The 21,925-nt window shown below is 48.5% G+C and overlaps 2 protein-coding genes across 7 annotated transcripts; one reads left to right on the top strand and one right to left on the bottom strand.

The window, feature by feature from the left end:
* Positions 1–6,903: 6,903 nt before the first annotated feature.
* Positions 6,904–8,285, top strand: LOC117185811 (guanine nucleotide-binding protein subunit beta-like protein 1). Of its 2 annotated transcripts, XM_033391001.1 has the most exons (4): positions 6,904–6,964; positions 7,049–7,167; positions 7,229–7,742; positions 7,804–8,285. In XM_033391001.1, the coding sequence occupies exons 2-4, from the start codon at positions 7,078–7,080 to the stop codon at positions 8,121–8,123; spliced, it is 924 nt and encodes a 307-aa protein (XP_033246892.1). In that variant the 5' UTR covers positions 6,904–6,964; positions 7,049–7,077; the 3' UTR covers positions 8,124–8,285. The 2 variants fall into 2 exon arrangements, with proteins under 2 accessions (XP_033246892.1, XP_033246891.1); XM_033391000.1 differs by having other exon boundaries at positions 6,924–7,167.
* LOC108159952 (sine oculis-binding protein homolog A) lies at positions 8,279–21,135 on the bottom strand. 5 transcript variants are annotated; one of them, XM_017293615.2, is made up of 4 exons: positions 20,803–21,135; positions 19,273–19,428; positions 11,052–11,544; positions 8,279–10,397 (listed from the first exon to the last, which is right to left on the bottom strand). In XM_017293615.2, exons 2-4 carry the CDS (start codon positions 19,381–19,383, stop codon positions 8,470–8,472), a joined length of 2,532 nt encoding a protein of 843 aa, XP_017149104.1. In that variant the 5' UTR covers positions 19,384–19,428; positions 20,803–21,135; the 3' UTR covers positions 8,279–8,469. The 5 variants fall into 5 exon arrangements, with proteins under 5 accessions (XP_017149104.1, XP_017149103.1, XP_017149102.1 ...); XM_017293614.2 differs by having other exon boundaries at positions 20,814–21,135; XM_017293613.2 differs by having other exon boundaries at positions 20,822–21,134.
* Between the last annotated feature and the right edge of the window lie 790 nt (positions 21,136–21,925).

The raw sequence follows: 21,925 nt of genomic DNA, 5'->3' as shown, positions 1-21,925 counted from the left end.
CTGGATAACCGGGGAGGACAAGCCGCCCAAACCATTCCCAATTCTGAGATCTCAATTCGCGAATTCGAAACCACCATTGAACACTCAACAGTCGAATGCCCATTGATAAATAACTGTCATTATGCTGGGACTGAAAGCGATTTTCCCATGGTTCCATGCAGATCACCTCCATGCAATTGCAATATGGCTTGGACCCAGGCTATAAATAAAAATTAATGCATTTAAATAAATTTAGTGCCCCTGGGGCACGAAGGAAGGGGCGCAAACGATACCCCTACTTAGCATATCTGCGGCTATTCCTATCTGTCTGTGGCCGTGCCTGGGGGTAGGCATTTAGCAAAGTGTCAGTTGCGCACAAGGTTAGGCATTAGAGGCGTCCCACGTCGCCGTCGGGCGGTTGAGTGGGTGGGTGGCTGGCTGGATGGCTGGCTGGCTGGCTGCCTTTGGGGCTTAATTAATTTGGTGCAACTTTTTGCACGGCTCGATCCGTGGCTGGGGTCTGTGCCGTGCCCATAGTCGATTGCAGCTTGGCCAATGTGCGCATACATCAAGACAATCGACTGATTGGCAGCTCGCATACATTACGCAAAGCCAAAGCCAAAGCCAAAGCCGAAGCCGGGAGGACTGGGGGCCTGGACCCACCTGTCAGCGATGCTTATGATTAACTGTCAGTGGTAACTGGTTATGATGGATTTATTGCTGTCAATTTGACAAATCAATGCAGCAGTTGGCAGCGCCAGCGGCACAGCTGCACAGCCACCGAAGGCGTCCCCATTGATGTCGAGTCAAGTTAATTGGAAAATCAGCCAAAGCTGCAGCAGACGAGCGAGGATTTCTCTACGAGAAGAACCTGTTGGACATCACTCAAAGAAATGATCGTTCTAGCTTTTCGATGGATCTGGATGGAGTACTTGGTGTCCTAGCCAGCCCCTTAGGGGATCTGTTTGGAGCCTGCAAAACTCCTTGTTGGCCTCCCCCTAAGAAGGCGAGTGAAACCTGAGCGGCCGGCGGGGACCAGTTTCGTTTTTACTACCGTCTGTCAATTCACGGCAGGCAGATATTAATTTACCGATATATCTTTCTGCTATGATTTTGTTTTGCTGCACAGTTGGCTAATGAAATCGTAAGTGCTTTTATCTCATAAATAGCTTGCTGGCCGGGTGCGGGTTCGGGCCCGCACCGAATGCTTTCCCAGCCTGTTTCTGTTTCTGTTTCTCTACCGGTTTGCGAATGTTTGTGCGTTTAATGAGCCATCGGGCGAATTTTAATATTTTGTATAAAAAAGGCATGCGTAAGGTCCATTAGGGGAGCAGCCAAAGTTTCACTTTCAGCTTGTGGCACAATTGAAAATCAAACTGACAACGTGCATGCGGAATATTTTAACGCCATTTATCAAAATGCCATTGGAAATTGCAGCTACTTGGCGTCCCATTTAGAGCCTTTGACTGACAGCTGCAGTTGGGCCAGGTCTCCGTCTTGGATTTGGCTGTGGCTGCGGCTCGGGCCCAGAACCAGGCATTGTCAGTCAGCCGCAGCGACAGCCACTTTGTGTTAGCGTCAGTCAGGCACCGATTGTGCCTCAGCCCGGTTGGTCACTCAAGCAGGCCACAAAATGAATTATACGCACTTCAATGTTTCAACGTTGCAACATCGGGCTGCCAGCGACGCCCACACACAGATGGCAAAATAAATTATCATCGAAGCTCATATGCCCTTTGGCGAAGACCATCTCTGTGACAGCCAAATGATAAAGTCATGGCCGTCTTTTGGACACTAACAAATAGTTGCACAAGCAGGTAATGCCGTAGAGATCGAGCTGCATATAAAGGAGAATAGATAGGATCAGAAGCAAGTCAACTTGTATCCTTTCTCATAGAGTCCTACCGCTGTCGAGTGCCCAAGTGTTGGACTTCCAAGAAGAGCTCAACTTTCGCGGGGCTTACTTGTATTTTTGTGGTTACTTCTGTCAATAATTCATGATTTTGATGTGTGTCTTTCGGTTTTCAGTTGTTTGTACTTTCGGCTGGTTAGTTGCAAGTTTGTTGGCCCTGAATAATTGATGTGGCATGCCACCACAACGGACAACAACAGCTGTCGCCGGTTCGCCCTGGTTCCGGCCCCTGAAACTGGGTCAACTAATCCTCCTGGGCGTCAGTGGCGATTGTCGTCTCATTTAGTGGCTCATTTCGACCAGGGGCTGGCAACAAATTACAGTAATTAACAGGCTCATATTTAAGGTGTTTATCAGATGCCTGCCCAGCCCCAGCCCCAGCCCCGGTCCCAGCCCCGGTCCCCTGTTCGTAATTACAGATACTCGTATGCGATGCTGATGATGGCCTCGCCCCACCCCGTGCTGCTGATGACGGGCTTTTGGCAGCACAATTTGGTTGCAGGCATACTATAAATTGATTTCCCCATTCGATGTCGGTTAAGCGGCGCTTTAATTAAACGGAATCGCTTACGAGCGCCGTTCATTACGATCAGGAATCGAAACGGAATTCGAATGGAAATCGAATATGGTTTCCCACATTTGCATACACAAATCAAAGCGACAGCGTGTTGGAGGGGCTGACTGCTCATCCATCGACCATCCATCCAGTCCACACCCCTGACAAATGAAAACATTAACTCTATTCCATGATGACGGCAGGCAGTAAGTGGCTAGTGACACCTCAATGCAATCAAATTGCGGCCTGAAGAAGATATTAACTTAATAATTGATAATTGAAAGTAGTTCAATCCTGGGCAGCTCCTCCGCGGCAACTACTCCCTCTGGTAGTGGAAGCCACCAGCCAACAGGCAGCCCAGCAGCAATTTGTGCCGGGCCGTCCGTGTCCATTGGCTCCTTCTGAGCTCCCATCAGAGATGATTGCATGGCCTCGGGGCCCAGCTTGTTGTTCTGGCTGATGCTGTTCCTGTTGCTGCTGCTGCCTGGGACTTGCACTTGCAAATGAGCTGCATTTTCAGACATTAAAGGGCACTTAGCATAATGATTTACAACTTTAATTCACGCAATTAAATTGGAATTTCATGCGTACAGTGGAGCACGCTCAGCACTTTCCAGGTTGGAGCCCAAGTGAAAGCATTTCAGTGTCCGGTCTTCCACTGTGCCGCATCTGCCAGTTCAATGGAGCTGAAAACGCATTCACATCATCAATGGGAGGCAGAAACAGCAACAGCAACAGCGACAGCGACAGCGACACCAACAATCATGCCCAGAGGCAGTCACTCGGACAATGTTATTGACACCCCAGAGACAAGGTTTCGATTTCAGGCTACAGCCATCGTGTCCATCCGCAGGGTCCCTCCATTGACGTTCACACCCAGGATTATGGCCAGGCGAACGCATCCCTTTGTTGTGTCCTGTGTCCTGTGTCCTGTGTCCTGGGCTTGATTGGCACTTTTGCTGAGTGCGTCTGATTGCCGCAGGAGGGGACCATCGAGAGGGAGAGGGAGAGGTTGAGGTAGAGCCAAAGCCAGAGCCAGAGCCAGAGAGGCATTCAAGTGGAATGTCCAATGTTAGCGCCGATATGTGGGTGCACCTTCCCCAGGTGTCATAACTCGTTGGCCCTTAGATGGTCATGGTGGGTGGCTGACCATTGGGCCAAAGACAAAACGGCCACAAAATATTTTATCTAAAGTGCCATTTCATTAGCCAAGCCCCCGACTGACTCCATAAATCAGTGGAAGATCACATTATCCGTTCCGATGGAAGCTGCGGTTCTGCCAGCCTCTCAGCGATCTCCCAACGATCCAATCGAATCGAACCGCATCGGATCGATCCGGTCTGCCTGTTCAGCGGAAATTGATCAATTACGGAGAGCACTTTGCGTACCGGACCAGTTTTTCCCGTCTGCAACGAATAATTTGCATAAATACGAAACAAAGTTCAGATCCAAGCACAAATGCCCCAAAAATGTGACTCCAGTTAGGTTTGGCCACCATCTCCGATGCCTATGCCGATGCCTATACCGATGCCATATCCGAGGCCTTAATCTCGTCGTCGCCGCAGTCCGGCCCGGCCTGCATGAAAAATGGGCGAAACGCCTTTAGTGTCAGTTTTATGTTATCGTTTGATTTATAATAATGCTGATAGACGTCGATATTTTAATTGATTGAGGCCCGCTCGGAGTTTCCAACTGTTTCTTTTCGGTGGAATCTGTCGGGTCGGGTCGGGTGGAGCGAAATAGTTTCTACAAATGAATTTTTATGAACGGATTTGCATTGCATCAGCCACTGGCAAACAAAGAACGTGTTCAGAGCCATATTGTGGGCCTAGTTCGAAGGACATTGTGTTGAACTAAAAATGTATTCTAGTATTCAGGAGCTATCTCAGCAATTCTCAAGTTTCCACTGAAACTCACACATTTCTCTGGGCATTACTCTTCCAACGATCGCCCCTTCACTCTTCCTGATCCATTCCTCGTACCCAATGCGTTCTCCAGTGGGGATCGTAGCTGGCGAATCAAAATACCAACACCTAGAAGCATATCCTACCGTCTTCCCAATAAAGTGATTCATGGGCATTGCAAAGTAATGCGAAATAAGAACTCAACACAAGAGGATGGGGGCAGGAGCTGTGAGATGCGAGATGAGGATGGGATGGAGTCAGTGCGTACAACAGATCGCCGTCTCATATAAAAGTAGATGAAGCTCCATTAAGGTAGCACATAAATAAGTCGGGCAGTCCTCTGTGTCGTCCTCTGTGGCCAGAGCCATTTAATTTCAGACTAATAATGACAACCATATAAAGTTATTGGTAGCACACGGATGCCCGGTCCGGGCCGGCAGCTGTCCGGGGGAGAGGAGTGGAGGGACGGGGCGGAAGAGGGTGTCTCGACATTGTTTGTCGCGTGATAACTTCATTTCCATAGCCTGCCTCTCAAATACGCGGAATACGTACCCAGCGGGTTGTCCTCCCTACAGACGACGATGATCGCGAGACAGTGTCCCTGTGTCCTTTCCTGGGCCGTGCCGTACCCTGAGCCTGGGCCTGAGTGGCGGCCTACACCAGAGAGCGACTCTGTCAGCATATATCAAACTAAGCCTGATTAACTATCGAGCATTGGCCAGAACGGGCCGTATGTGTGCCAAAACAGTTGGTCTTCTATCCTAAAATGGAAATGAAATTCCTTAGAAACCTGTAGCTTCGGGCTTGAACTGGGACTCCAAATGGGACTGCGACTCTGGGGCTCTGGGGCTCTACTTTCTGAGGAGATGCCCCGAATGCGATAGCGAAAATTTATGACTTCATTAAGGTAACAAGCCAATATGTTTTCAACTCCGAACTGGGTTGGGTTGGGTTATTGGAAACGTTTAAGGAGTTTTATGTGCTCGTTGTTCTTGTTCTTGTCGATGTTGCCGTTGCCGTTGCCGTTGCGTTGTTATAGTTGTTGTAGTCGTTGACCCATTTCAAATGGATTACCCAACATGCATAAATAGTTTAAACGCCTCACTTCCAGCAGGGTCCTCATCTTCGGCTCCATTCGGGGCCTGGTGCCTGGTTCTGTGGCAAAAAGATTTATGGACTTGTCGTTCTCCTGCCTCCCCGTCCCACACCCTTGGCCATCATCCTGGAGGAGACACAAAAAACTGAAACGAAAGCAAATGAGCTGGAATGGCCATACAGGCTTGAACCCTTTTTTATGATTTGCTCTGCCGTTAAATGAACTTGTAGCCGCATTTTAAACTGTTTCCAGACTGGGGGCAGGTCATGCAGGAAACGTGTTAAATTGTTGCTCTCAAATCAAATTACAATTTCGTCTGGATGTCTAGTAAACAAGTCAAGCGGTGGCAGTTGTCAGTAAAGGGCATCGCATCCGAAAAGAGATATGCAGGCAGAGGTCATACAGGTGGGTGGGTCTGAAATCTTTAAAAATACTCAATTTTTCCAGAACCAACCAGCCAAATATCTGCTATATATGTCAAATAAATTCTTGCACTCAATTAAAATATAGCGCATTTTTTTGGGACCGCATCCGCACAGCCACGGGGCCAGTAAATCATATGGAGCCTGCGGCACTACAGGAGTCTCAAGTTATTTGCCGTTGGTGATGTTATTTCCCTAAAACCACTTAAAACTGTCAACTTAGCATTGATTAACGAGCTTATATCATGTTTATTTTTCGATCTTTGTTGCGGCAGACACACACAGATACACCCCAAGCCACCAGACTCATATTCTGGAAGGTTTTTGGCCTGTTTTCGTTGGTCGCAATCTGACCACTGGCCCAAGTACAACTGACAAGCAAGTCTTTTATGATTGTGCCTTAACGTTGGAGGCACCGACACAAGCACTGCGCTGCTGACAAAGTCCAATAAAGCCGGTAAGCCTTTGGTGCACGATATGTTTTTAATAGTCCGCGCATTTAGAGGCTTAATGATTTTTCGCTGCTAAGATTTAAGCCTGTTTTCTTTTTGAGAGGCTCCAGTGAACGTCAACTGGATAACATTTCCGATGGGCTCTAATTCGCAGACAACCAACTGTTCAAAAAACACACCATTTGAATTTGCTGTGTTGCGCGCCAACCACAGCGCCCTCTATTGCATTTGCGTCGCACACTGCTATCGATATAAATACATCGGTAACATTACAGTTGATTTGATTGAATTAAAAGAACCAAAAAATGTAAAATTCAATGAAATTGCTTTTTGAGTTCCGTTTTTTTTTTATCAAAAAACTCAGATCATAAAAGTTCAGTTAAAAATATCGCACAAAATACCGAATTTAGGGTATTTTTTGAATAAATTTCGTAAAATTGCAAGGTGCGCACGAGCCTCACCTCGTCGTGTCAAGACAATATACTTTCAAAACAAGGTACATTAGGAAAAAGGGGTGGATTTTACCCTGCATGCGTTGGATTTTCTGGGCCGTTCTGCCTCTCGTCCATACCATCTCTTTCCTTTTCATGTAGCAAATGTGTAGCAAATGAGTAGTTGCCGTGTAGTTCGGGTCGTGTAAATTGTAAATATTGATAAAAACAAAACACTGAACGCACTTACAAATCTAATTTGTTAAACGATTTGATTATGGCTGTGCTACCACCAGATCCTGTGTTCAGCCTGCGTTCCCCGGACATGGGCGCCGTGAATTCGGTTTGCTTCCAGGAAAACGAGCGTCTCCTGGCGGGCACCATCAAGGGCAGCGTTTTCCTGTGGGATCTACAGGTAGGTTCCGTGCAAAACAAAAACAAATTGCCAAATCATTTGAATCTTGTTTCTGCTGCAGACAAATCGCTCGGCTCTGCACTTTGAAGTGGGCAGCGAGCCCATCACAAGCCTGCATCACACGTCCGACCGACTGGTGACCCAGGAGAAGGGTGGAACCGTCACGATGTTCTCCATAGGCAACAGCAGCTATGTGAAGGAGCACAGTATTCTGGGAAATCATCTGGGGTACTGCCGTTCAGCCCTTTATATGAATACGAGCAACACCAACGAGCAGCTTCTGTTCTATCCCTGCGAGGAGTCGTCCATTGGAGTGCTGCATGTGACGGACTCGGCTGCCCCCACCCAAATGCTTGTGCCTGACGATCCGCAGCTGCCCAAGCTGGGCAGCGTCACCTGCTTCAAGCCCTTCGACTGCGCCTCCTCACTGTTCCTACTGGCCGGCTACGAGTCTGGGCACTTCCTGACGTGGGACATCAGCTCTGGTGTTATGGTGGATGTCGTCGAGCTGGCGACTGATGCCATGGCAGTGGACTATGACCCCATAACGAATAGAGGCATCGTTGGCGGTGCCTGTAAGTGTATTCCGGAGGTTCACTAGCGACTTTTAAATCTAGTTCTCCGCTTCACTTACAGCGGACAAGCTGACGACCTTTAGCTACCAGCGGCCATCCATGCAGCTGCAGCGCGGCTCGGAGCTGTGCATCAAGAATCCGGGCGTCAACTGTGTTCGCATTCGCGCCGACCAGAAGGTCTTTGCCAGCGGTGGCTGGGATGGTCGCATTCGGATCTTCTCGTGGAAGAGTCTCCGACCTCTGGCCGTGCTCACCCAGCACAAGCAGGGCGGTGTCATGGACCTCGCCTACTCCCAGCAGCCGGTGGCTATGTGGCGGGCTCCCATCATGGCGGCAGCGGGCATGGACGGCCAGATCTCGCTCTGGGATCTGTACAATTAAAAGGTGCTACCAGAGTAGTCACAAGTGCTACCTTCAGTTTGAGTTATATGTGTTTAGCATGCAGCAGAGCACCCTGTAAGCTGCTCAGGGACTGATAACGTTATCCTTTTATGCGTAGACTAGGTGGAAACACACACAATTATACACATTGCAAATTAATAATTTAAATGTTGTATTTATTTCAATTTCATTCTGACTCTTCGAGCACTTTGTGCCTTCCGCCTTCCGCTCCCTATATTGCGCTTTCGCATACATATATTCAAGTCCAGTTTACACACATACACACGCAGTTCATGGATAAATACGTACTAATATTTTGTAAAGTCTACTATTAAGTCTAATACATTTACTTTTTAGCTTTAGCATTGCCATGGTTGTTGCTATTGGTTATATTGCACTCTCCGTCCCCGTCCTTGGTGGGACTGCTCTCCTGGTTGTGGCCGCCATCGCCCGGCTCCAGCTCCCGCAGTGCCATCTTCTGGAAGTCGCAGTCAATGATCCGCTTGCGCTTGCGCAGCGGTCGACTGCATTCGGACGAAACGTTGCTGCCCGAAGGTGTCGCTGGAAATGACGGTGGAGCTGGAGACGATGTGGACGCGGTTGGCTCTTTGGTTTGGATAAGGGTCCGTTTGGCTTGCAGTCGCGTGATTTTTAGCTTGGGCAGTTTCTGGTTGTCCTGGTCGGCCTCCGAATGGGTTTCATCCCGGACAATGCAGTGTGTCTCAAGCGCGGTCGCATCAGTGGCTGGCGATGATGACGAAGGCGACGGCGAAGCAGAAGCTGAAGCTGGAGAAGCGTTCCCGGCAGAGGTTGTCTTTGGTATGGATTTCTTATCCTCATCGTCATCATTATCATTACAGTCATCATCAATATCGACATCTTCGTCTTTCTCCTTCTCGTCCTCCTCCACCTGCTCCTCCTTGAGCTCTGGTGGAGGTTTCGGCTCCTCCTCTGGTTGCCCATCCTGCTCCTGATCCTGATCCTTATCACTCCTGGCCTTGCTGCAGTCCAGTGGCTGTGGCTGGTCCTCCCTGCGACTCGTCGTGGCACGCTCCTCGTCGAACTGCTTCCGCTGCTCGGGTGTCAGATGCGCCTTGTAGAAGTCCATGACGGGCAGGGGCACGGGTATGGGTATGGGCAGCGGTATGATTATTGGATATGGCACCATCACGGTTACGGGCGGAACCGCACCCATCATTGCCGCGAAAGCACCAAGATGCTCTGGCACCTGTGTCGGCATCGGTAGCCCAAAGGGCGGAGGAAATCCCCGAGGCATCATGCCGTGCGGGGGCGGCAGGAAGTGATGTGGCGGCTGCGCGGGATGCCTTCCAAATGGAAGTCCCATCGGATGCCCATTGGGCGGTGGGGCAAAGTAGCTGGAAGGTATGGCAGTTGGGCCCCTGCCCAGGACCTGGGGTGGCACCACTGTGGGAGGCTGCTGCTGTTGTTGGTGGGGATGGGCCGGCTCTGGCATGGGGGATAATGGCGGCAGCGGCACACTGGATCCGGAAAAGTCTGCGCTGAGCGTCGGCTGGTGCTGCTGCTGCTGCTGCTGTTGATGATGCTGCTTTTGGAGCATGCTGGCCACCGTCTCCGAACCGGAGGAGGACGATGGACCCCGTTGCGGACGCTTGCGGCGACCAGGCTTTAGTCCCGGACCCGATCCCAAGGAGTTGTGGTGCCGCTGCTGGGGTGGGGGCGGCGGTGGAGGGACTGCAGCAGCTGGCGCGGGACTCTTCTGGGCCAGCAGCTTGGACACGGGCGCCACTGAGATCAAGGGTTTGCTCGGATTGCTGGGCGGAGTAACGCTAGGCGAGATTCGCTTGGCGGTGGCCCCCGCCGACCTCTCGGCTGGAGGCCCTGGCGACACCGATACCGTGGAGGCTGGCGAGGCCGAGCGACTGCGGCAGTTGCGCAGCCAGAGATCGGGCGTGATGAGACCCGCTTCGCTGCCCGCCTCCAGGCCCTGGTCCCGCAGGTGTGGATTCATGTCCAGGTGGGCCTGGGTCTCGTTGCAGAAGATCTGCATCTTGTACTGGTTGAGGCACTTCTCCGAGCAGAACTGCAGCTGCGAGGCCCCATCCTGGAAGTCCACATAGCTGACTGCATGGCGGACGTGCTTGCACCAGTCACAGGTCTTGGCCTTCTTAAAGCACGCCCGCCGGCTCTGTGTGAAGCAGGACTCCGAGCAATAGCGAGGTCCATCGCTGCTGGTTAGATAGTCTGGCGCGTTCTCGGCAATCGGTCGATGGCACCAGCAACAGTTGTTGAAGTCTGCAACGGAGATAAACGTAAGATTCAACATTAGCAAAAGGTAGAGATGCTCCGCAAATGCTAAAGGCTCCTGAAAGGTACACCCACTGCTCCTCTTTTCCATGGCATCCTTCAGAATTCATTTGGAATTCAGCTGCTCCGCACCCAGCTCCTAGCATCGGTGGGGAAAGACTTTGCTTTCCGAAATTGTGCAGGCCATATTTGGAGCTTAATGAATCTGTTATTCGATAATGCAGGCAGCCGCATCACCGCCAGCGCAGCCCCCAAAATTTTGTTGGGAATTTATCAAAAGTTTTCAAGCTGCCTGCTCTCCCAAATGCTCATAACGGGAATGGGTGGAGCGGGGGCTGCGTGGGGCCGACGTTGTGCCAGAGATGAAAAGTCCGACTTATCAAATTCCAAAAAGCAATAGACATGGAAAGATTTAGCACCCTCGTTGGTTTCGAAAACCCCCGCAAAACCATAATTGTAATATCCTCAACAAAAACTAGAAGCTGTAGGGAGATGAGTGGGGGGACACTCGGACATACTCTAATTTTGGGCCAGACTGCAGCCTGGCACTCATAGCTTCGCCCGCACTCGTACTCGAATTTGGCAGCTGGGATCTCGAATTACTTGACTGTTGGCATGCCCTCTGTGCTAGGCGGTACTCACCTATTTTCTCCTCTGTGGTCAGCATCCCCACTGTCGTGACCGGCTTGCCGATTGAGTTCGGACTTTTGGAGTCATCCTCCCGCGAGCTGCGCGTATCATGATCCGAGGGAGTCGTCGTCGTTCTGTTGCAATATTGAATGCCGCCCTTGCGCCCACACCCACTCCCACCGGCACCGGCACCGGCACTGGCACTGGCATTCCCATTCCCATTTCCATTGCTACTGGTATTGTTTTTCGTGTGGTTATTGTTGTTGCTATGATACGCGGCAGCAAGGGAGCTGCGACTGCTCCGAAGGAAACCAGTCCTCCTCCTCTCCAGCATCTGGTGCTGTTGCTCCTGGTCCTGATGGTGCAGGTGGTGCTGTTGGCTGGCCACAGCGGCGGCACTCTGAAGCAGACGCGATGTCTTGGCGGTGAGGTCCAGGCGATCCACGTCGACGCCATCGAAGCCATACCAGCCGAGCAGCTCATTCATGGTGCTGTGTGCGAACTCCTGGAACAAGACAGAGGCAGAACGATGAGTTTCTAGAAATTGATGCCACAGTTTCGTGCTCCCCAGCTCCCCAGCTCCCCAAGAGCCATTCGATGCTCCCTCTGACTGTGGCCTGGCCAAAACCTCTCGATAAGCGGCATGCAGCTGTAACTGGCGCAATCCAATACCCCAATCATTGTGTGGTGGCAGGTGTCTTCACTGAGTCGCGAAAAAGGACTGGTTCAAAGCAAGGGAAAAGACACAAGGAAAGGAAAGTCGAATTACATGCCGAATGAAGAGTCTTATCATTGTTTAATTGCTTCAATCGGGGTCATTTCTGAAAGGTATACTCTAAACCTCCAACCGTGGTGACCTTTAAACTTTAAGAGTCCAATTAATGCACGCATGGGCCCAGCACTGCAGTGACCGGGTAATCGATAGTGTTTACGTATCCCAGAAGCACACGCCCACAAGCCCACACGCCCACAAGCCCACACGCACATATGCATACACTCCCACCTCCCACTTGCTCTCCTGCAAGGATATCAATAGCCGTACAAGGAACGAACGAATTCATTACGGCCAGCGGGCTGGATGTTGGTTTTTCGGGCGGGGGCGTGGTGGGTGGCATTTGCAACAAGGGTGTTGGCACGGATGCTGCTACGACATGGATAGCTAGATGTCTCTGTGTTGCCTCTTCTTTAAAATTTAAGGGAAAAACTGTCTTAGTCTGGACCTGCCTTTGAAGTTGTCTCTTTTGGGCACACTCATTTGAGATTGAAACAACCCAAGGAGATATTTCTGTGTCCACTTTTGCGAGTTTTGTACACACATACATATGCACGATATGCACCTACATGTACATATATGTATTCTTGGAAGCTGAACACGAAACATTTCGCACAAGGCTGCGAGAGCTGCACAACCTCGGGATCGGGTTACATTGAAATTCTCGTATTTAAAGTTTTAGCCATTGCTGCCTGCGGCCAGAGGAGTGGCAGTGAGGTATACAAACTGTACATCTGTACAAAGAGAACTTCAATTTCAGAAAATCTTAATAATTCGCCTGCCAATCGCCTGAGACACTGCCCTTTGGTGCTTCTCAGGAATTCCACATTGTTCATACGCCATGTCGACACAAGCCTCGGTTGTATTCAAGGGAAATGACTACAAATTTGAGAACACTGAAAGATGATTCCCCAATTGGCGGAGGCCGAGGCGGAGGCGGAGGCGGACAGTGCAACCAGATGAGTCACCATTCCCTACAATCCCATACCATCCCACGAGCCAATAGACCAGTGATAGCCCCACTCCCCGGAATAGCTGTCCGATGGGACACCCGATACGGCGTGCAAATTAAGCGGTGCTGCCAACTTGCTGACAAATGCAAGTCGTCTAATAACTACCAACCCCCCTCTGAATCGCACTGCACCCCGCACCCCGCACCCCGCTCCCTGCAATCCGCAGCACCTAAAGGCATGGTCGAGTATCGGTGACAGACGCATTCAGGCTTTGTCCGATGGCGTGAAAAGAGTATTAACAATTCGCACGATAAAAATCTCTGGGACGACGACTCGACTGCCTGGCCGTATCGATTACATGCCTCAGGTGCGACCTCGTCCCCAGGGGGAATGGGGAATCGTGTAGATCCGTGACCAGAGACCAGGGGGCAGAAGGCAGAAGACAGAGAGCGACGCACGCTTGTCTCAAGTTCAGTTTTTCGCAGTTCGGAGTACCAACTGTGCGGTAATCGGAGGAGCGCAGCGCTGGAGGATTGTCCTTACCTTTCCGTTCGCCCGCTCGCTCTCCCTCATTATCCCATGCGCCATCTCCGTCTCCATCTCCAACTTCATCTCGCTCTCGGAACCGCGCTCTGTCTCGGCTTTTAGTATCATTTGTCTGTTAATTTATGTTCGGTTTTTAATTTCTGATTTGTGCGTTCGTTCAGTTTTCCTGCTCCGGCTGCCTGACAGTTGCTCAACAGACAGACAGACTCACGGACGGATGAACGGGCTGGTATTCGAGGTGGAGAAGCAGACAGACACAGCCCCCAACAACATCGAATGCTGGGAACTCCAGCCACAGCCACAGCACCAGCACCAGCACCAGCACCAGCTCCAGCTTCAGCTCCAGCTCATTGCAGTCGGGTGAAATTCTAAACCGAAATGCGAATAAAAATCAATTAATTAAAAGCTGAAATTGTATGCCGTCTGTTGTTGTTGCCGTTGTTGCTGTTGTTTTTGCTGCTGCTGCTGGAGCTTGGATCTGATTCTGCCTGCTCTCTGTGGTGTAATCGAGTGTTCGAGTATATACCATACCATACCATTCCATACATATATTTACAATTCCAGTTTCAGACATCCGCATCTGTTGTGCAACAAGATCTCGGCGGAGTCGGTTTTCCTTTCCTTTCATTTCATTTCACTGTTTTTTTTTTTATAATTATGTATTTCTGGAATATCTTGTGGGGATACATTTGCCAATTCCAATACTTCAACCGTTCCGTACCGTACACGTTCTGCTCCGACTGACTGTTCTCCGTTCTCTGTCTGCTTTTGGCTACGGCTCTCGCTTGGCGCGGCTCAAGTTTGTTCAGCTTTTTTTCGTTTTTGCTAAATCTCAACTTACAAAAACATATCAGATTTTCATTTTTATTATGAATCGTAATGAACCGACTTGACGAGTATGAGACCGAGAACCGAGAACCGGGAACTGCAGACCGAGTGCTCAGTTTCTGTCTGGCAATGAGTAGTACTGGTACACTGAGCGAAACACTCAAAAAGTTGGCCAAAGGAATGCCTCAACGGGAACAAGCTCGTATCGATCGGTCCCTAGGATACTTCTGTAAGAAACCCTCCTTCATTTTTCTGACCTAGATACGGCCCAAACCCTATCTAAGGTAATCCGAGTGGGCTGCTTATCCCCACTGCATTACAGCACTGGAGGCCCCGGGCTATGTGAGTCGGCCACATTAATACACGTCTACGGTTACTGGCAAGGAAACCTAATAGAATAATGTAAAGCACACGACAACGACAACGACAACGACAACGAGGCTGGCAATGGCTAACGACTACAACTGAGAGAGAAGACACACAGAGTGGGAGGGACACAGTGGGGACGATGGGCGATGGCGAGGAAGAGGGAGAGGGAGAGGGAGAGCAACCCAATACGCTTATAATAACTCACCCTGAACCCAGTAAACTGAGCTGAGACGAGAGCTAAAACTAAAGCGAACTAAACCAAACTGCAACAGAGCACCCAGAGCCGGTGTCCGGACCGAATCCAATCGCAATCGCGTCGACACCGACACCGCCATCGCCATCGCCATACCACCCCAAATATACGAGTATACGAGTACAATGTATGCTATAGGGAAAACAACACCCAATGGCAACAAATTCTAGAATTACACTAGTTTTCTCAGACATCTCTATGTGTGTGTGTGTGGTGTGTGTTGGAGTCGAGCACAAAGTCAGTCGGTTTTTAGTTGGTTGTAATCGAATATCGATACCTCAGGATTGAATGACGCGCGTCCTTCTTTCGAATTCTTACATGACATACTTGGCCTTTGGCTGCTGCTGCCGTTGTTGTTGCTTCTGCGCCAGTTTTCAGTTTCTCTTCTCTTTTTTATGGTATTGTTTTTCTTTTCTTTGTTGTTGTTGCTGTTGTTGCTGTTGTTGCTCTCTTGCAACTTGATATTTTATTTTATTTTAATGTGCGTACACCCAGTATATATATGTACGATATACGCCAGAAGGGGTATATGGCAGAAAGATTTATTTATATCGAAACTAGTATTATATGCTCACTAAATCACTAAGAAGGTATTTATCTGGAATCCCTATCTCCTCGATTCTCCCTGCCACTCATACAGACTACTCTCAATAGAGTCAATGGAAGTGGAGTCCATCCACAGGTGCAGGACCACTGCTGCTGAATAGGGTCGTGTTCCCCTGGGTCCTTTGTTTTCCCATCGGTGGCTCGAATTAATTTAGCGCTATATTAATTTGAGCCTCCAGTGCTGCTGCTGCTGCTGCTGCTGCTGCACGTCGCCTGCCACTTGCCTGTCACTTGCCTCTTGCTACTGGCAGCCACGTCATGTGCTGCTTGTGGGTGCTTCAACAGGCAGGCACACAGGGTGCCTCATGTTACGTCCGCTCTTTGTGTCCGGGGCAACTATGTACTACGTATCGTAGTCGCTCTCTCTCCTCTGCAGCCCCAGCTTTGAGCTCTGGTTCCTGGTGTTTTGTGTAGAATTTATCATATTCTATTTTGTTTGTAATTCAATCTTCGGCGTTGTTATTAAAGTTCTGCTGCTGCGGCGTCATTCGAGCTGCGCTGCTGCTCCACCTTACCTCGCCCCCACCCGCCGGGGCAGGCTCTGAGTGGCTGACTGGCACTGCCGGGCCCACGATGTCATTGCGCCCGACCCCCTCCTACTGTGTGTGTGTGTGTGTGTGTGTGGGTAACCCAATCCTGAATGCCCTGCGTCCTGCCTTGGGGCTATACGATCCCAGCAGCACTTAACTACTGGATGTGCAGGTGCTCAATCGACTGCTGCCCCTGCGGCTGGGAATAACTAAAATAGTCGTACTGTAGATCTGGTTTAAATTTACCCCTTTAGAGTAAAACAGACAGAATAATGCTAAACTAATGATTGCCATTGATTGCTGGCCCAAACATGCTATCCCCCGAGGTGGATATCCTAATTATAGGCAATCTATCGACTGTATTCCTTCCTTCTTCCTTCTCTATGAATGAACACCTCCTAAGGCAACACACATTGTTTCCATTTATCAATCACATCACTCACTCCTACCTCTTTCCCTTGATGTCCTGTGTACCCCATATCCCTCTTTCATAACGCCCAGCCTCAGCTTCGGGAGACGACAGCGCCCCAAAGCGGAAACCTTGAAGGATATCGTCTTTCACAGTCCTATCGAATTGCACCCATGAGGCGCGTTCATTCTCCTCTCGCCGCTGCTTAATTGTATTGTGTGTGTTTTCGGCGTCCCCTGGATCCATTATACATTGTATGTATGTTCATACCACAACTTTTCGGTGCCTTTCGGTGTCTTTGCAGCAAATGCAGCTTGTAATTATACAAGAAACTGACACTATTTCAGAGCAGGTGAGCATGGTTAAGGGATCAATTTCAATATTTGTAATTGATATCGATCTCGAAGGGGTTACCAAGGTAAAACATATACAAATCAATACATCTAAGAGTTTCATTATAAGTAAGCAACAACTGACTTGGCTGGAAAACCCATTCGATGTCCAGGTGAACATTTCTGATTCGATTCAGACCTAGTTCAAACTAGCCCAGACCTACTCCCACAACTCCTCAGTGTAATCGCACGATAACAAATCGTTTCCAGGTAATAAAGGCCCACTTTAACAAACATTTAAGCGGAGTATCCATACATCCACCCACCCGACCGTGGGCACGCTCAGCTCAGCGCATATTGGGTTCTCAAGCAGCTCATTCATTATAACAATTTTTTTTTTATTTTGTTTTTGTTTTCATTATGCTTTATAATAAGTATCATTGCGCGCAACTGCAGACCGGCGGCCATAATTTCGATTCACCGATCACATTTCACGTGCTGCAAAAATGTTGCTGTGGGAGAGTTTTTGTTGCTGTTGCTGTAGCTGTTGCTGTAGCTGTTGTTATTGTCGTTGCTCTCCGTACCCGTACCCGTCTCCGTCACCGGCCCCGTCCGCGTCCCCGTCTCTGCGGGTAGATGGCTCCCCGTCTGTGGCATTAAATTAATTTTGCTCATTTGGCGGATAAGCCCAGCATGGGAAGAGGTGGCGGTGGCGGTGGCAGTGGGGGGGGGGGGGGGGGGCGGTGTGCCTTTCTGCGTAAATTTGCAACCCACTTGGACTCGGTTTCAGAATCGGATTCGGATTCGGACTCAGCGCAACTCCGCCGCTCAGTCATTCACTGGCGCACTCACTCGTTAAAATGATTATAAAAATTCATCAATATAGGGTTTCCGACCCATCCCGCTCGGTTTACATCCATGGACGAACATTGTTGGCGAAATCTCGTAATCGTAATCGCTGGCTGCAACTTCGATGCGAACTCCAATTACAAATGACGGACCCAGCACTCCCAGCACTCCCATCAGTGGACTGGCCTTTTTGTTGCACTTTTCTAAATGCTCTCCAACATAAGCCACCATCATCATCCTTTTCCGCGGAATAATTGGAATTGCAAATTGAAAACTGAGACGATTCCGATGGTTTGGCTCTGATTCTTGTTTTTCAGTATTTACTTGGAAATGCTCGAATTCTAATGATGTGCAATGTGAATAACATATTTTAAACGCTTCAATTAATCTTTGGTATCTTTAGAACAAAAACGAGGGGGAACGTTGTGAGTTGCTGCGGAGACCGCAACTCTACATTTATACCCGATACTAAGTCAGTATGGCTCTCCTCCGGCAGACGCCGCTAATATTAAACGACACGACAAAGAGAGAGACAGAAAATCAGTCTGAGCTGGTCGTCGGTGGCTGCGTAGCCACTGAAAATTGATTTGTTCCTATTGCCTATAAAAATGATCTGATCTGATCCAGATTCAGCAATCTCATAGATATGGTCATTATCTATGATTGTGCGTTTTTAGTTTTCTCGAATGTGCAAAATTGTGGATGCAACAGATTTTCGTTCTTTGTGGGGGCGGAAGGGGGTGGGGCGAAATTCTGAGATATACGTTTTATAGTGAGATCTAACAGAAGTGCGGATACCAAATTTGGTTACTCTAGCCTTAATAGTCTCTGAGATTTGTGGATGCCCCAGATTTTCGTTCTTTGCGGGGGCGGAAGGGGGTGTGGCGAAATTTGGACATGAAACGGTCAAGGTCCGATATCACAGGGGTGTGGATACCAAATTTGGTTGCTCTAGCTCTTATGGGTTCTGAGATCCTTGAACTCATATTTTGCAATTGGCAAAACCGACCATGAAACCTGTGTGTTAGAGAGAGACAGAGCGAGAAAGAATGAAATTGTTTTCTTGATTCTGGCTATAATAATTATACGATCTGGTTGAGATTTTACACTCTAGAACACATAGTCATCCACTACGATTCTGCGTTTTTGGTTTTATCGTATCTTTAAAAATGTGGATGCCACAGATTTTCGTCTTTTGTGGGGGCGGAAGTGGGCGGGGCGAAGTTTTGAAATATTTTTGTAGCAGTGACATATCACAGAAGTCTGGATCCAAAACATCGTTGCTATAGCTCTTATAGTCTTTGAGCACTAGGCGCTGAAGGGGACGGACGGACGGACGGACGGACGGACGGACGGACGGACGGACGGACGGACGGACAGACAGACAGGGCTCAATCGACTCGGCTATTGATGCTGATCAAGAATATATATACTTTATGGGGTCGGAAACGATTTCTTCTGGACGTTACACACATCCACTTTTACCACAAATCTAATATACCCCAATACTCATTTTGAGTATCGGGTATAAAAACTATCAACGAAACGAAATGTGAGGATTTGAAATTATTATATTACATTTCAGCAAAAGAGAAACTGTAAGTCTTTGATTAAGTCCAATTACCGAACAATGGGGAAATAGGATAATAATCTCATAATAATGAGAATTACTCGTTTTCTGCGTGTGGGTGCTATTCACCTTTGCTGCCGACCAATTCGAAACCAATTCAAGAAAACGCAATACACACTGGCGTATAATTTGTGGTCATCTTTGACTGGCACTCACCTTGATCTCATCGCTGGGGAGTTCCTTTTTGATTTGCACCGGTGCGGCCACGTTCGCGGCGACACCCACGCTGGCATCCCGGGAGCTAGACGGGGACGTTTTGGCGGACATTTCTGCTTGGCCTGAAGGTGGACGGGACGTGGCTGGAACACAAGACTGAAGAAGACAAGGGTCAAAGTGGATCCGCGTGATATCTACTGAGGGTGCTTCTATTGCAAGCAAGAAGCACGTATTTATAGCTGGCCAAGTCATTGATCTTGCCACTGTAAACAACTGAACTTTCGAGTACATCAATCACTGGATATGGGGGATACTCGTACGCGTACTCGAACTCGTACTCGTGTGCTCCATCCTATACCATTCCATCCCATCTCATCCCCCATTCAACATAATTAATTACAGAGTCGCAGCGTCTCACAGTTTCAGCTACTCGTACTTTTTCGGTTCTTTCTTGGGGTCTCTGCTTTGCATATTGTTTCGCATCCATTGGATACGATACGCATGCACGATATATTTATACACCGCACCGTATTCTACGAGTATCTTTGTATCTCCCCATCTACATTTATGTATATATGTGTGTGTGTATTAGTTTGTGTATCTGTGTGGTTAAATGTTGTGCTGCCTTTGTGTTTGTGAGCATGTTCGCTTGGCGCGCACTTTGGTGTCTTGTAATTTAATACCTCGACGAAACGCTACCACCTATCCTATCGCATAACACACACAAGACTACAAATTCAACTTTATATTCAAATCCAAGCGCAAAACACAGCAACAACAAATCATCGACGACGTATCTGTACTGTAGAGTTCAGAAGAAATCAGACGGAAAAAGACGATATTGTTCGCCAGCTAAAGGGAAAGTAATTGGAGTCCTAGATGGAATCGGTATGCCTGTCTAAATACGAGTGTGCATATGTATGTCTTTCCTTGAAAGTTGAAAGATTGGTATTTCCCGGAAATGGACACCGTTTTGACCATATATAAACATCAGATCTATGTATATATGTACATAGGTCCACCCTCAAGGGTGGTATTCAAGAATTATCCCACAAATCATATCCAATATCCCGTTGGGAACTGTTCCATTGTTAAAGGTTAATGTGTTCGTTCTTCATTCCATATCTCGCTCGCAATATATCTGCCCGATCTTCGTCATTCCTGATTGTCTTGCCCCATTGAAAACATTTCACTTTGCATCGCGATTCGCCTTGTGCTGCTTCTTGGTTTCATTTCATTTCATTTCATTTTATTTTCGCTTTGTTTTGCTTTTGAGAACTTTTCGAAAACATTTCAATATCCAACTCAAACCGAAAACGAAATGCAACTCAATGTGCACAATGGTTTCCAAATCATTATCATTTTATAATATGTATAATTCTTAAGGTTTTCGCGTTTTGTTGTTGCTTTACTTGGGGGAAAATTTTCCAATCCAATGCAGCAGCGTGTGGGAAACACAAATATACGAGTATATTCCAAAAATAGCCTGATACTTTCAACATTATATTTTTGGTATGTTCCGCTCCTCACCCGTTCCTCACCCACTCACAATTGGCCTTTCCTCTGTGTCGTACTCTCGCTCTCGCCTTCGATTCTTTTCACTGTGATTCGAGTGTGCGTTTTCTTTGGATTTTCCGCTGTTACAACGAGCAAACGAGCGCTAACGTCAAGGAAGCTCATGCACCATGCTCATTTTCATTTTCGTTTTCACTTTCCACACATATGCAGCACACACACGCCTTGGCGATGTTTCAAAAAAAAACCGTTTCCGATTCAGAAGCTTCTCAAAAACCGTTTCGTGCGCGCTCCGACAACCGCATGAACAACCGACAACCTCCGCGCTTCAGGAACATATGACGCCGCACAGCCATCGGCATGCGGATTTTTACTGTCTCTGCTGCTGCTGTTGCTGCTGCTGCTGCTTCGTCGGCGCTGCTGTTGTTGGGTGTCTGCGTATGCGCAGCTGTGGGTCTGTTGGCTGATGACGTATGGCTGGGCTGCGGCCCCCACCCGCCCCGCTCTGTCTCTGTGATGACTAAGGAGGTGTTTGCCGCCTCTCTCGTGGCTCTCGTGCCTCTTGTGGCTCTTGTGTCTTTGCATAATTATTCTGTGCTTTACAGTTAAAAATAAATTGCATCATTTCACCTGCCTTCGTTTTGTTCTGCCTCGGAAATGCACGGGTATGTTATGTCCAATTTCTGTTTTAATTTTGCACAAAATACTCGTGATGTCCGCTGACATGGCCAGCAGAGAGATCAGAGAGATTTCAGTGGGAAATTAATCTTTGGGGAAAATGCAAGTAATGTGGACAGAAAATAGTTCTGACATCCAAAAAGGTCATACATATAGAAATACATATATCATATAACATAAAAGAGGCACTTTTTGGGCCTGGATTCATCTTCTATAGGGAGGGTCCCACTGAATCATAAGCTGAAGCAGAGCCCTGTCTTAGCCCATCTGCGAACAACGATTAATACGCGTATTGGTATGACCATGGCACGGGCACAAAACAGTTGGCTCTAGGCGAAAACTTACCATCAGGCAATACCAAGCACCAAGCACCACTTTCGATAGTACCAGTACGAGTACCGGTCGGTCTCGGTGCCAGTCCCTTAAGAGACAATTGAATCGCTTAAGTAGAACATCATAA

This window comes from Drosophila miranda, chromosome 3, assembly GCF_003369915.1.
Source record: "Drosophila miranda strain MSH22 chromosome 3, D.miranda_PacBio2.1, whole genome shotgun sequence".
NCBI classification, from domain to species: domain Eukaryota; kingdom Metazoa; phylum Arthropoda; class Insecta; order Diptera; family Drosophilidae; genus Drosophila; species Drosophila miranda.
The sequence above is the reverse complement of the archived record's forward strand: the minus strand, read 5'-3'. Positions and strand labels throughout refer to the sequence as shown.

Bases quoted from the DNA above. Each gene is read 5' to 3' on its own strand.
- LOC117185811 (XM_033391000.1), top strand. From the start codon at position 7,030: ATGGCTGTGCTACCACCAGATCCTGTGTTCAGCCTGCGTTCCCCGGAC. The intron at 7,168-7,228 runs GTAGGTTCCGTG...TTTCTGCTGCAG, and splicing joins TTTTCCTGTGGGATCTACAG to ACAAATCGCTCGGCTCTGCA. The intron at 7,743-7,803 runs GTAAGTGTATTC...CTTCACTTACAG, and splicing joins AGGCATCGTTGGCGGTGCCT to CGGACAAGCTGACGACCTTT.
- LOC108159952 (XM_017293615.2), bottom strand. From the start codon at position 19,383: ATGTCCGCCAAAACGTCCCCGTCTAGCTCCCGGGATGCCAGCGTGGGT. The intron at 11,545-19,272 runs GTGAGTGCCAGT...GTCTTGTTCCAG, and splicing joins TCCCCAGCGATGAGATCAAG to GAGTTCGCACACAGCACCAT. The intron at 10,398-11,051 runs GTGAGTACCGCC...TCTCCGTTGCAG, and splicing joins GACCACAGAGGAGAAAATAG to ACTTCAACAACTGTTGCTGG.